The following is a 12962-nucleotide window of genomic DNA, read 5'->3' as shown; positions in this document are numbered from 1 at the left end:
TCGGGTTTAGAGTTTAGATTTTAGAATTTAAGGTTTAGGGTATAGGGTATAGGGTATAGGGTTTAGGGTTTAGAGTTTAGGGTTTACTGTTTAAAGTTTAGGGTTTCGGGTTGGTTTAGGGTTTAGGGTTTAGAGTTTCAGGTTGGTTTAGGGCTTAGAGTTTAGATATAGGGTTTAGGGTTTAGAGTTTAGTGTATAGGGTTTAGGGTTTATGGTTTACAGGTTAGGGTTTAGGGTTTGGATTTTAGAATTTATGGTTTAGGGTTTAGGGTATAGGGTTTAGGTTTTAGGGTTTATTGTTTAGGGTTTAGGGTTTAGGGTTTAGAGTTTAGAGTTTAGTATGTTTAAGGTTTAGATTTAGGGTTTAGTGTTTAGGGAGTGAGATACGTTGATTGAATTGCCGGTAGAAAATTAAGATCGGTAGGAGGAATATTAGTACATAATATGTAGGAGGCGAGAGATATATGCACAATATTTATTCTGGTAGAAGTTCTGAAAGGTCAAAGCACTAATAATATATATGTTATATTAACTTATAAAGTATGAGATTACAAAAATTGATATAATATTTTTTAACAACATTTATATGAGTTAAATATAAGTTATATGTTATTTTTTTTTTAAATTTGCAGAAAGAAAAGAAAAAGCAAAGAATAGAGAAACAGTTAAAAAAAATCAGGTTCCAATTGTTAGAATGACAAGAGTAATTGTTAATTTCAAACTGTTATAATTAGCGTACAATTATATTTTTTTTATTGTAGACGTACTTCACTAAGATGGAAGAAAACGTTATACAACTGAATAAGAAAATACAACTAAAAAACGAACTACTACAAGACAAAGAGTTATTGTCATTTTTAGTTGAAAAGCTCACTATTATGCAAAACTTTATGGATGAGGTATATTAAATCATAAACTTCATACATCTTCTAAATAATTAAAAAAATATTACAACATTATGCATTTTATTATAAATATAATGTTACAACTCATTATAGGCTGACGAATTAGGACATAAGACTTTCTCAGATCCACAAAGTATTAACAACAAGACAAAGAATTATGACATTATTCACAATTCATGATCATCTAACAAGAATAACTTCATTGTCGAATATGTGGGAAATTACAACGAAGATCCGAGCTAACCATCCAAAATTCTTAATTCAATCGCCTAAAACTACATCAAGATATCGGAGATGATTTATTTAATTTTAATTAAAATTTTATTTTTTTATTTATTTGTTAGTATATTTTGAAACTTAAAAAATTTGAAACCCTATAAAACATTTGGTTTAATGTTCATCATAGATTTAATAATAGTTCGTTAGTGCATTTTGAAACTTTAATTTCAAGCCTTTAAAAATCATTTGGTTTAATGTTCATCTAAACATAATAATATTTTATTAATTTATATATTTAATTTTATATTTTAAATCATTTGACCCTTTAAGAATCCCGCGAAACCGAGGGTCTTTAACTAGTTGGTAAATAAAACACGATTTTCAAATGCTCCGTAACAATTCAACTAATATATTTTCATACAGATTAGTAAACAGATCAGATTTTTTCTATTCAAGTTATTCAAATAGGGAGAATATTTTCAGATGGATGTATGCAATCTAATTGTGTCTTCTTGTAATTTTTTTTACCTTTTCTCAATCAACTCAAAATATGTTACTAGTAAATTACGAAGTGAAATCGTAACATAATAAATCTCTATAATAAACAAAATTATTTATCTGAACATCGTGCAAGTCTTTAATAAGTTTGATAAGAGAATGATTTACGTTTCTATCATGATCGTCTTTATTAGTTATGTACTTGTGTTACATTTTCTTTAAGTTATCAAGTGATAGCTTAATTGATCCCCATTATTAAGTCACCAATGAAAACTTTATCATCCAACACGATATGTCTTAACCGGAGGGTAGAGGCATCTTCAAGCATATGCAACATTGGCAACCGCTTAGGTCCCAAAAATTTAGAAGGGTCCAAAGTTTTGAATTCTTATTTGATAATAAACAATTGTCGAATAGTTACGTAAATTAAATAAAAAATTGTCAAATAAATATTTGATAATAAACAATTTGATACGGCACTCTTGAAAACATTTTTCGTATTGATCAAATTTAGTATAATCTTTTTATCTGTATTCAAAAATTTAACGTGTATAAGTAAAAAATTTAACGTGTAGCCATTTTTATTTGCGTCCAGGGACTTCTAAATTGTTGAGACGGCCATGCCGGAGGGGGCATCAATGTGCGCAATTCACTCGGTTACGGGTCTTGTCACTCGGGGACTCGTCACTCAGGGATTTTACTAGCTAGTGAACATCCAATGTGGTTGTTACTAGGAAGGTTTCCTCTATGAAACTAAAAAAACACGATATGTCTCACATCACAAAGTAAGCGTGTACAGTATAACATTAACGTTCATGTAACGTACTTTCATTAAACTTGTTAGTCATGTAAGTTTATTGGTTTATGATCTCAACTAGAACAAATATTAATACACACTTACAGGTTGGTATCACTGTAATGATTCGCCCCAAAAAATGATAAAGTATATGGGTTCTGACATTGCGTTCAGTAACTCATAACTGTCGTTAAAAGATACACACTTAGAGGCACCCAATAACTTAATGAACATATAGTGCTAAAAGATTTTTAGTTTTAGAGAGTTGGATATAATGAACAAAATAAAACATGTGATTAAAAATGTATTCTTGAATACACGTTCCATGTAAAAATAAAGTAAAGAAATGAAAAAGAAAAAAATATGCGGTTGATCCTTAACGTTTGTCACATATTTCACATTTGCCATTAGTCTTTTTTCGACTCGGTTGGTCACCAAAGTATCATTAATTACGTGGTTGGTCTCTCTTACTAACGCCCGTTTGTAAAATCCCGTTAAGTCCTGACATGTGCCAAGCATGTGAATGCAGTTTCGCCATTTTCTCTTTCAATTCTCTTTATATTGTTCATTTTTTTTTCACATTCATTTACAAGTTAACGAAGCACTACTAATATCATTTACAAATGATAGCAAAATCGATGAATGAATCGTTCACCTCTTGAAGGAATCTCAACTAATGTTTATATCTAGACTACCGGAGCTTTTAGGCCACTCAAATAGATCTGGCGGGATGGGTGGGCGGCGGTGTTTTTGGTTATCCCTGTCCGACAGCATTGTGTGGGTGACGGTGTGTATGGTTACCCAAATCTGGCAGAACAACTTCAATTCGAAAATTATACATTTTCAGGTGTCATGTAACGGCGGATTTAAGACATCATCCATAAACGGATCTGATCAATTTGATATGGGTTATATATTTTCAACAAGTTTTTTTTTATTTATGCTTTATTACAGCAAGTAAATTTTTGCTTCTTTTGTTAGTTCTTAAAGGTTATATAAAAGGTTATATAGAGCATTTGTGTGTTTTGTCAAACTCAATTGATTAGTTTAGTAGATTTATTCAAAACGGTTAAATGTTATCTTTGTATTGAATTTATTTTTTATCTTCTATATGTATTTATAATTTCGTGCTCTAGTAATTTTAAATGTGGTAATGGTGAATTTGAGATTGATAGAGTTGTAGGCATAATTAAGAAAAAAAAAGGAATGAAAAAAGAAAGAGAAAGTCAAGAGAAACAATTAAAATGACGGAAAATCCCTTATGTGCAAGATTTAATCGGATTTATTAACGGTCGCTAATAAGAGTGACCGAGTGATTGACCAACCAAATTGAAATTGAAATAAAAGATAGATAAGAAAAATCTTGATGACCAACCAAGTAATTTTTTCATTAACATTAACAATACATATAATAGCCACCATGAATAAATAGTACTTCTCCGAAATAAATGACGTTTTAGTATTATTTTTTTCCCTTTTTCTTTTTTCACCCGGTTATTTCTGGTTAAAAAATAAAACCTGTTAATAACCATAATCTATTTTCCCTCTTTCCCTGCTCAAAAGTCAAAATCGTTGACTTCAAAAGTTTCAGCAATTAACAACGACTTGATTTGATTCAATTCAATTCATGAATCTCCCATGTCGGCAGTTAAACATCCATCACCCGTTTATCAACTAATCGCCGGCGACCAGATCAATTTCATTTTCAAAATTAATTTCCCCACAAATTATAATAAATGCAAGTCCCCAGTTTCTTGTGAAACTTTCAACTACGCGTCCTAAAGGTTGAATCTTTAATGTATATTGTCTCAGTTTATCCATTTTTATTTAAGGAAGGTGTTATTTCATGTGGGGTTTTATTTTTTTTTTTCAGCTTTGAGTCTTTGACAATAATTAAAGTTTTTGTCCTAAAATTAATGTTTCTGTAGATTATTCAAATTTGGGTTTAACTTGAACATAAAAGGTCTTTGATTCTTTAACTGTATTTAAGGTAGGTGTTATTTGATCTAGGGTCTTATTGGATTTTTCCAACTTTTGAAAAGAAAGCAAAAAGTTCAAAGCTTTATTTAAAATTCATTACACTTTAAATTATTTGAATTGGGATTGAAATTGAATGTATTGGGTCATCAATTGTTTCACTTGTGTTTAAGGTAGGTGTTATTTGATCCAGGGTTTAATTTAATTTAATTCTTCTAATTGTTGAAAGTAAAAAGTTTAAATTTTTAGGCCTAAAGTCCACTTTTTTCAAGTTTTGAGTTTGGTATAGATTTTAATGTTATCCTTCCCTAATAGGTTAGTAGTACTGTATTCCTTAGAGTTGATGTGTGATGTTGGGGTTTTACCTAATTTTATCATTTTGAGATGATAAGTTCATGTCCTTAAAACTTTCGGTTATAATAATAATAATAATCTTTGAAATGGGGGGTTTAATGATTAGAGATGAAGGTGGGATGGCCAAAAGTTTATGGACAAAATCGATAACTGAATCGATATTCGCAATATATACTCCTTACATATTATCATTAGCATCTGGGAAACTGGATTCTGGTTCTTTTCTTCATTGTATATCTCAGGATCTTCGGTTTCTTCAAGCGTCAGCCGAAGCGTAAGTTTGTAGATGGTTAATTGATATAAGTTTTGTATAGATGTTATTGTTGATGATTATGTGTGTGTAGCTAAATATTTTGAATTTTTGGGAATGTAGGTTTGAGATGGCAGAAGAATTTTCAGATGATGACGAGGATAAGACTGTAATTCGGAAGATTAGAAAACATGTGTTAAGGAAAATGGCCATGTTTCAATCAATTGTACAAGTATGTTTCAATCAAATTCCAATATATTGATTGTGGGTTTTTTTTTATTATATTATCGAATTTGGAAGGAAAAATGGAAGTACCCATCTTTATCAAATTGTTCATATCGGACAGCCAAATTTTATCGATCATAAAAGGAACAAATCACCTTCTGATCGTAAAGTACGGAAAAAGTACATTTCTTCAGTGGTTTAAACAACCTTCTTGTTCCGGTTCCTTAAAAAGTAAAAACGAAAAAGAATCCGTTTTTAACGGTATATATAAACTTTGATAAGCATAATTGTGATGTTATTATGCGGGGTGGTGATAAATCCACCATTTTTTTTTTGTTCTATCCACCATGGATATGCATCAACATGTTGTACTGTACAATCTATTGATGCACATTTATGGTGCCCTATTATGCGTCTTCAACCTCTAGATCAAAAGTTCGTGTTTAATTAGTACATAATCATGTAGGAATGGGGATTTGAACTTCCAGCAGGGATATCAGATCGTGCAATGATCAAATATACCGATTTTTTGCTGGCAACAGCTTCAGGAAAATCGGTAAGAGAAAAATTTCCCGGTAAATTCGCAACTCCGTTTGAGAAAACGAAGCTTTCTGCGTATGCACTTGCTGCCATGGCACCTTCGATGAGGATTCAATCGTTTTTAAGTAAGGAGATTCAAGCGGTCCTTGAACCCGATGAAAATATTCATCTTTACAAGAAATGGATTGATAGTCTTGCTTCTCAGAAATTTGAGGTTAGCGTTTGTTTTCGCGGAACTTGCAGACTTGAATATTAGAGGTGGCAAGATAGGCGGGTTGTTTAATGGGGCAAATGGGTTCACGTTGAAACACACTTTTCTAGTAGGGGTAGATTTGAACAGAATGGCATACAAAACATATTCATCCATTAAAAAAAAGATCTACAAATAAAAAAGCACAATATTTATTTGCTGAAAGTTACAATGATGATCTAAGGTGGTGTTTGTTTTTCAGTCTCAAATCTTATTATGTCTTATGTCTGCGGCTGCAAACTGTTTGTTTTTCTGAAGACATAAGATAAAATAATGTCTTAAATAGTCTGCAAACTCGCAGACTTAGAAATATGCTTCTTAGTGACGCAAACATGATTAAGTTATTGTGCAGACAAAAAACAAACAGCCTTTTCAGTTTTCACTATTCAGCATACATACATTAATGCCGCATCTTCTTCGCAGATCATCAGACAAAACATCTTAAAAACAAGTAGCACCTAAATCTAAATCTTTGAATATAAAATTGGAAACTAATTGGAGATTGCGTGAATTACAAATAAACTTTGGGCGATTTTCAACGCGTTTAACCCATTGTCCTTTCATCTTTCAGTTAATATAGTTACGCTAAAAACTGTTTGAAATCGCTCCATTGATCAATTAAGAAACTAACGCCTTATGTTAATTTTTCTCCAATTTTAGGCTTTAGCATCACAGATTGAAGAACTGTTTGATAAATTGACCGTATCATTGACTGGTGAAGAGCTTCATTTTGTAGAAACGGTCTATCAAAATGCTATGAAACTTCAAGTTAATTTTTTCTCGGCTCAACCGATTTTCCAAAAGACTATTGTACCCTTATATCGAGCTCATGGTAATGATGAACACAATGTTATCATATGTAGTGGTTTTGACATGACGTGTAGTGCTGTTGATTCATGCGCGCTTTTAGCTGATGTGGCAATTATAAAATCATCAAAGGTTGTAAAGTCAAATGGATACGAAGACGTTGGTGACGGAACTTTTTTGGATAATCGTCGGGATATTTCGAGCAGTCTTCTTAAGCAATATGTTGATGAATATGAACAGTGTCTTGACAGAATTATGCAAAGGGATAAAGGTATAATTCAGTCTCCAAATTTTCGAACATCCGACTTTGAACACCCCTAATACTGCGTAGTCAAACTTCAGTCCTATAATGTGGCATATGTGATTTAAAGAATTTGTTTAAAATTATGTGTCTTTAATTGTGTGTTCTGTTATCATCAAGCAGTCACAAAATTCGACTTTGAAAGCTTGCGTAACGCACTTGGGCAATTAACGGATGTGGAGAAGGCGGGAAACTTAAGAATGGGTAGTTCGGGTATTTTGAAAGGATTGCAAATGGATGACATAAAGTGGGCCGGGGAACATCTTGTTTTCCAAGACGGTTGTTTAGAATTCTTTAAAGAGATCGAAAAGACAAAAGGCGTTGCGATAGATGCTCATATACTTTCCTATTGTTGGTCTGGCGATCTCATTCGCTCTGCCTTCCACTCAGGTTTTTTATTTATTTATTTATTTTTTATTTCTACCATTTACTTGAAAACAGGCCCATTTGGCTTAACTAATGTCTCATGTGGATCAAATGGTTAAGTTACTAAATAACTAAAGTACATTGTTAGTTTTTCTAGTTTGATTTTGTGATCATAATTTAGTAATTAATTGAACTCAAAAAAAGAATTAAAGGTGGTAATAGGCCAACCTGACCAGACCCCATTTGATCAGATACCTGACCCGCCCATTTCGCCCCCTCTAGTGATATTAGTATTCACTGGCTCACTGCTTGTGTATTTATGTTAGAGGTGGCAAATTGGGTGGGTTGGAACTTTGGATTGGTTGGGTAACTAATCAAACTGTGTCAATTTTGTGCTCATCAAACCAGGCTAGGCCTACCTACAAAAACACGCTCACCATCCTTTTTTATATTTTTTGACAATAAAAAGGAAAAAAAAAAAAAAATGTTGTGTTATATATGGTGTTGAAAACTAAATTATCATCATATTAGTCAACCAACTTTGGAGGTTTTATGCAATTTAATGAACAAAAGTATTTTTCAACCTGTTTGACTTGTATCCTATTTGTTACTTTGATATTTTATGATAATCCTGAAAACAAAAACGTTTTTCAACCTGTTAGTTTCACCTTTAATGTATATGCACAATCATATAGATAATCTAGATCCATTTTGATTATCTTTTGTGAACAGGAGATTCAAAATATCCGAATGTCCATTCAAATGAGTTACTCTTCATTGATTCGATATCAACTGGAGAAATCTTGACAAAAGTGCAATGTCCGATTGAAAAGCTACAAACTTTCAACGATATCTGCAAAAACTCCAATTATAACAAAGGCAGAAACTTGTCGGTTTACATAGGAGGTTCTATAGAAGAATTACTATGCCTGCTAACAGCAGATATAGGAGTCGTAATTTCACCAAGTGCAAATTTGTTGAAACTTGGAAGTTTATTCGGGTTTTCATTTGTCCCGTTGTTTTCTGGTTTGGTGAAGAAACAAAGAGAGTTAATCGAAGACGGTTGTCCTTGTTGGAAAGGTCTTTCTGGTACTCTTTACACGGTTTCTAGTTGGGCTGAGATTCACGCCTTCATTTTGGGCGTAAATTGAGACCCAACTCGCCACCTTTATACAGAGATAAATAAAGTACATATATACTGATTGAAAATAACAGTGAGTGGTAATGGTAATTTATAGCCAGATTATTAGTAATGGCTAGGGTTGAGCCTTTAATATTATAAAAGGGCTGTCACCCATTTTGTGTTCTTTGATTATTTCATGGTTTTGGTTGTGGAATTGTAGATTTGTATGCAACTGTGAAGTTTGTGTCATTGGTTGGATGAATTCTTGGGTTGTAGTTTGCAAGCAGTTTCTTGAATTGTTCAAATATTGTTGTATAAAATGATTAATGGATCCATTTTTATTGGAATGTTTATTTTCTTTTTAGTTGATTTCAATTCTTTTAAAGCTCGATTTGAGTCTTGAGTTTGAGCTTGAAGCCTTGAATATAGTTTGGAGCTCGCTTGATAAGCAAACTTGAGCTTATATTACGCTAAAATTAGCGTTCAAGCTTAGAATATATTTGGTAAAATTAACTAGTAGTTGTTAGCTTTTTATATGTAGTTAGGTATTTAGCATAACTGTTAAAATAAAGAATAAAATGACAAAAAGTTAGCAGCTTTTTTCAAACGTCATATAATCTGTTAATTTCTTGTTTTTTCCCTCCGTTTAAAAGCTTTAAAAGCTTTCAACCAAACGAAACGTTTTGTTATATGTGAGTTTTATTAATAAAAACTAGAAGATAAAAGCTCATATCAAAGCATACCCTTAAATGAGTTCTCCATTTACATTATTATATACATTAAACTATTCTTTTATACTTTCGAATCACATTATAGCTCAAAAATATATACCAAAAACATAATACGTTCGAAACGATTTCAAATACGAGTCGGGGTCAAGCTTTCTATTATACTAGGCTCAAAACGAGCCGAGCTTAAGTCTAATCAAAGTCGAATTGGCTTGTTTATGCCCACCCATTGTTAAGGGTGAACAACAAACAATCTCAATCAGCAAAAAGTCACACATCCAAAATTACACAAATGAACTGATAACCCCTAATTCTTTCATTCATTCATAGTAAATTTCATAATCTAATTACAATATCATAGAACAGTGACTTGTGCATTTTGTATGCTTACTATTACTAAGAACAAAACCAAACGCATCGACCAAATCATTACTCTCTTTCTACCATTTAACAAGCACTTACTTTGGCTAGAGTTTATCTAACAAAAAAAAGACAGTTTATATGTATATCATTACACAGCATCAGTTCTGTTGTTGTTTTGTTGATAATTCAGAACTAAACTCATTAGACTCCGAGTTTTTCATGATACGCAGCCTCTTAACCGAGCTAATAAACATCCTGAAATCAGTTTGTGAAGCAGATGTCAAACTATATCCAAACAAATTAGATGCCAAAAATAAATGGGTCAGGCAGGTTTTGAAATGGGTCGAAATGGGTCATTTTGATACAGATCACATTAGTTGGCTTGACCTAGAATTGGTTTCGTCCACAAGTATTGATCTTTACTTTATAAATATATAGTGAATGCAATATAATTACTAAATTTATATTATTTTCATTTATATAAGATGATTTCAGAGGATTATGCATTGCATATACGTTTTGAGTAACTCAAACCCCATTTGACCCGTTTCCCTAACCTGTTTTTATTTTTAATTGTTCAGTATTTAAAAAACTGAAAGTTACGAAATCATACTGCCAAGGAACATCTCCGACAAGCATACAATCTCCGTCTTTGTCTTCATAAGTGAGAACAAATTCCGATGTTCCATTCAACAATCTTGAAGGTTTTGCGGCATCTGCGCTTGACCCTATAAACATATAATAAACAAATATAAATGAATCAATCATTTAAGTAAATGATATTTCGAAAGATCAAATTGATTTAAAGAAAATCAAACAAAACCTAAATTGATAGAAGAAATTAAGAAACAAACTCATATCGTTTTGAAGTGGGGCCTACTTACTTCTTCCGAAGAACATTTCTTCTAAAGTTAGAGCCAACATCTCATACGAGGTGTGAGCAACGAGATCAACTTTCCTTCCGATCAAACTTCCGTCCATGTTGACTTTTATTGACCGATACTTCGTGTTGGATATTACTTTTCTTTCATTAGAAGAATCTTTCATTCCAATCATTTGGTTCTTACTTTTGGTTTGTTCGGTTGTTTTCATGAGGTTTTCGGTTGGTGACTTGATCTGGTTAGCCAAACTAGGAATCCTTGCTTTACTTACAGGAGGCCACCCAACCACACTTCATTTACACAAATTCAAAACACAAATTAGCCTCGTTATATATGACGTAAAATCATGAAAAAATATGATCTTTCAGGATTCATACACATACTCTAAGGAAATGTCTTGATGTTTTGATTCATACACATACACTATGAACATGTGCACTGGCGAGTATAGGTTATAGCATGCAGAGTCACGGAACACAACTAGTTTGAAATTATTTTATATAAAATATCCTTTAATTTTGTATAGGACACTACTAAATTTAACTATAACACCCCATATATTTTTTAAATTTATAGTTTACACCACTAATTTAACTACTCGAACTCTATATTTTTTAAATTTGTAATTGTTCTGAAGATAAACAAGCACTAAAATAGTATTCAAATATAATTAGTACGGGAAAAAAAAAATTCATGACCCCATTAAGTTCTGATACTGAAAGAGCCATTGAACATGTGCTTAAATTTAGATAGTAATTTACATTTATGTCAATAATCAGTTTTTCCCACACCATCAGATACAAAAGTGTGGTTGATGAATTTTTTTCCCAAGATTCACACAAAAACTAATCTATAGACCTAGAGGGTTCTAATAAATTCAGAAAGAAAGAAAAAAATGCATTTCTTCTTTTGAAAGGGGGATAAAAATTGAAGATAATAAATGCATAACAGAAGCATCCAATATCCACAAACTAATGAATTACTCAACAAGTCTTAAACTTTTATAAATAAATCAGTCAAAACACAAGTATACAACAAACTATAAAAAGGGTTTTGTTGGTTTACTCTAAACACTACAGACAGTAAAAATAACAAAATAAGTAAATAAATTCATACCTAGTTCCATTAGGAGGATAAACAGAATCAGTTGCTGTTCTTTTAGTACCAGAGCTAGATAAATTTGGGATATTAACAGAAGATGATGAAGAACTAGGATTAGGTTTAGAAACTTGAAAATCTTTTGCAGTCAAGATTCTTGCATATGGACCCCAACCACCATTAGCCACCACCACCCCTTTTGATTTCAACCCACCACAACCACCAATACTTAACCCAAGTCCCAATTCAAGACCATCTAAATTTTCATCAGGGTACGATGAGCTAACCTCAGTAGTACCATTTTCTTTTGACCCAGTCAAAATTGACCTTGCAGTAGTTGACCCACCAGAAGGCACACCATCACCACCACCCCCACCACCACCATCGCCACCAGTATGACCTAATAAACCAAGGGTAACATTCATTTTTTAAGAAAGGTTAGAACTTGATGAAAAAAGATTGAATTTTACAAAGAAAGATTGAAGCTTTGATGAAAGAAAGAAAGAGGTGTAGTAAACAGGGGATTATGATGAATTTGGAGCAAAAAACTGAACATTTTGGGGGTGGGGATAGTGGATTGTGGGACCCATATGTCGGCTTTGTGTGTCTCATAGTTCATCATCGATTTCGTCTAGCTTTGTCCCCACAGAAACATATGTATTCCACTGTTTTTCATTTTGTATTAAACATTCTGTCCCCACAAACGATAAATAAACTAAAGACAGATTACCCGTAATTTTGTAGGATTAAACAATGGGGAACGACATTCGTACATCACTTGAAATTATCCATACACCACTAAATATGTTTTAGAGATTTGTACAGTACAACACTGTATTGCACATTTAGTGGTGTATGGATAATTTTAGTGGTGTACGAATCAACACCCTTAAACAATAAACATAATTTTTGTATTAAACAACACTATGTCGTAGCAATTTAATTTTGGTGAAAAACCTATAGTTAAGGAAATAAGTATTAGGATTTGGCTACTAGTTTTTTTGAGGAGGTGGCGAAAAATCTTGAAGGATGTACTAGGGTGGAAGGTAAACTGCTTAATTCGAAGGCGCTTCCGAAACTTTGAAAAAGGAGTTTAAAGTTAAGAAAAAAGGTACTATAAAAGGCTAATGTTGTAGGTTTATGAACTATTTTGATTTCTTAGTTCTTTAATGTTAGCATGTTAGGTGGTTGTTTAGTCATGTGCGGGCCTCGGTGTCTTGTTTTGTATCTTTGTTGCGGGTTTTCATCTTTTTGATGAAGCTCGAGTTTTATAAAATTAAA

The 12962-nt window shown here is 32.3% G+C and overlaps 2 protein-coding genes across 5 annotated transcripts; one reads left to right on the top strand and one right to left on the bottom strand.

Annotated features, from left to right (window-relative positions):
• Positions 1-4016: 4016 nt before the first annotated feature.
• LOC139872358 (bifunctional TH2 protein, mitochondrial-like) lies at positions 4017-8980 on the top strand. 4 transcript variants are annotated; one of them, XM_071860212.1, is made up of 6 exons: positions 4017-4202; positions 5123-5231; positions 5691-5978; positions 6675-7092; positions 7246-7512; positions 8221-8980. In XM_071860212.1, the coding sequence occupies exons 2-6, from the start codon at positions 5130-5132 to the stop codon at positions 8637-8639; spliced, it is 1494 nt and encodes a 497-aa protein (XP_071716313.1). In that variant the 5' UTR covers positions 4017-4202; positions 5123-5129; the 3' UTR covers positions 8640-8980. The 4 variants fall into 4 exon arrangements, with proteins under 4 accessions (XP_071716313.1, XP_071716315.1, XP_071716314.1 ...); XM_071860214.1 differs by lacking the exon at positions 4017-4202 and adding an exon at positions 4437-4568; XM_071860213.1 differs by lacking the exon at positions 4017-4202 and adding an exon at positions 4589-4980.
• A 658-nt stretch (positions 8981-9638) lies between these two features.
• On the bottom strand, positions 9639-12181 carry LOC139873060 (auxin-responsive protein IAA12-like). Its single transcript, XM_071860990.1, has 4 exons — positions 11700-12181; positions 10587-10873; positions 10316-10430; positions 9639-9957 (listed from the first exon to the last, which is right to left on the bottom strand). The coding sequence occupies exons 1-4, from the start codon at positions 12104-12106 to the stop codon at positions 9861-9863; spliced, it is 906 nt and encodes a 301-aa protein (XP_071717091.1). The 5' UTR covers positions 12107-12181; the 3' UTR covers positions 9639-9860.
• Positions 12182-12962: the final 781 nt, after the last annotated feature.

The sequence above is a fragment of the Rutidosis leptorrhynchoides genome, chromosome 10, assembly GCF_046630445.1.
Source record: "Rutidosis leptorrhynchoides isolate AG116_Rl617_1_P2 chromosome 10, CSIRO_AGI_Rlap_v1, whole genome shotgun sequence".
NCBI classification, from domain to species: domain Eukaryota; kingdom Viridiplantae; phylum Streptophyta; class Magnoliopsida; order Asterales; family Asteraceae; genus Rutidosis; species Rutidosis leptorrhynchoides.
The sequence above is the reverse complement of the archived record's forward strand: the minus strand, read 5'-3'. Positions and strand labels throughout refer to the sequence as shown.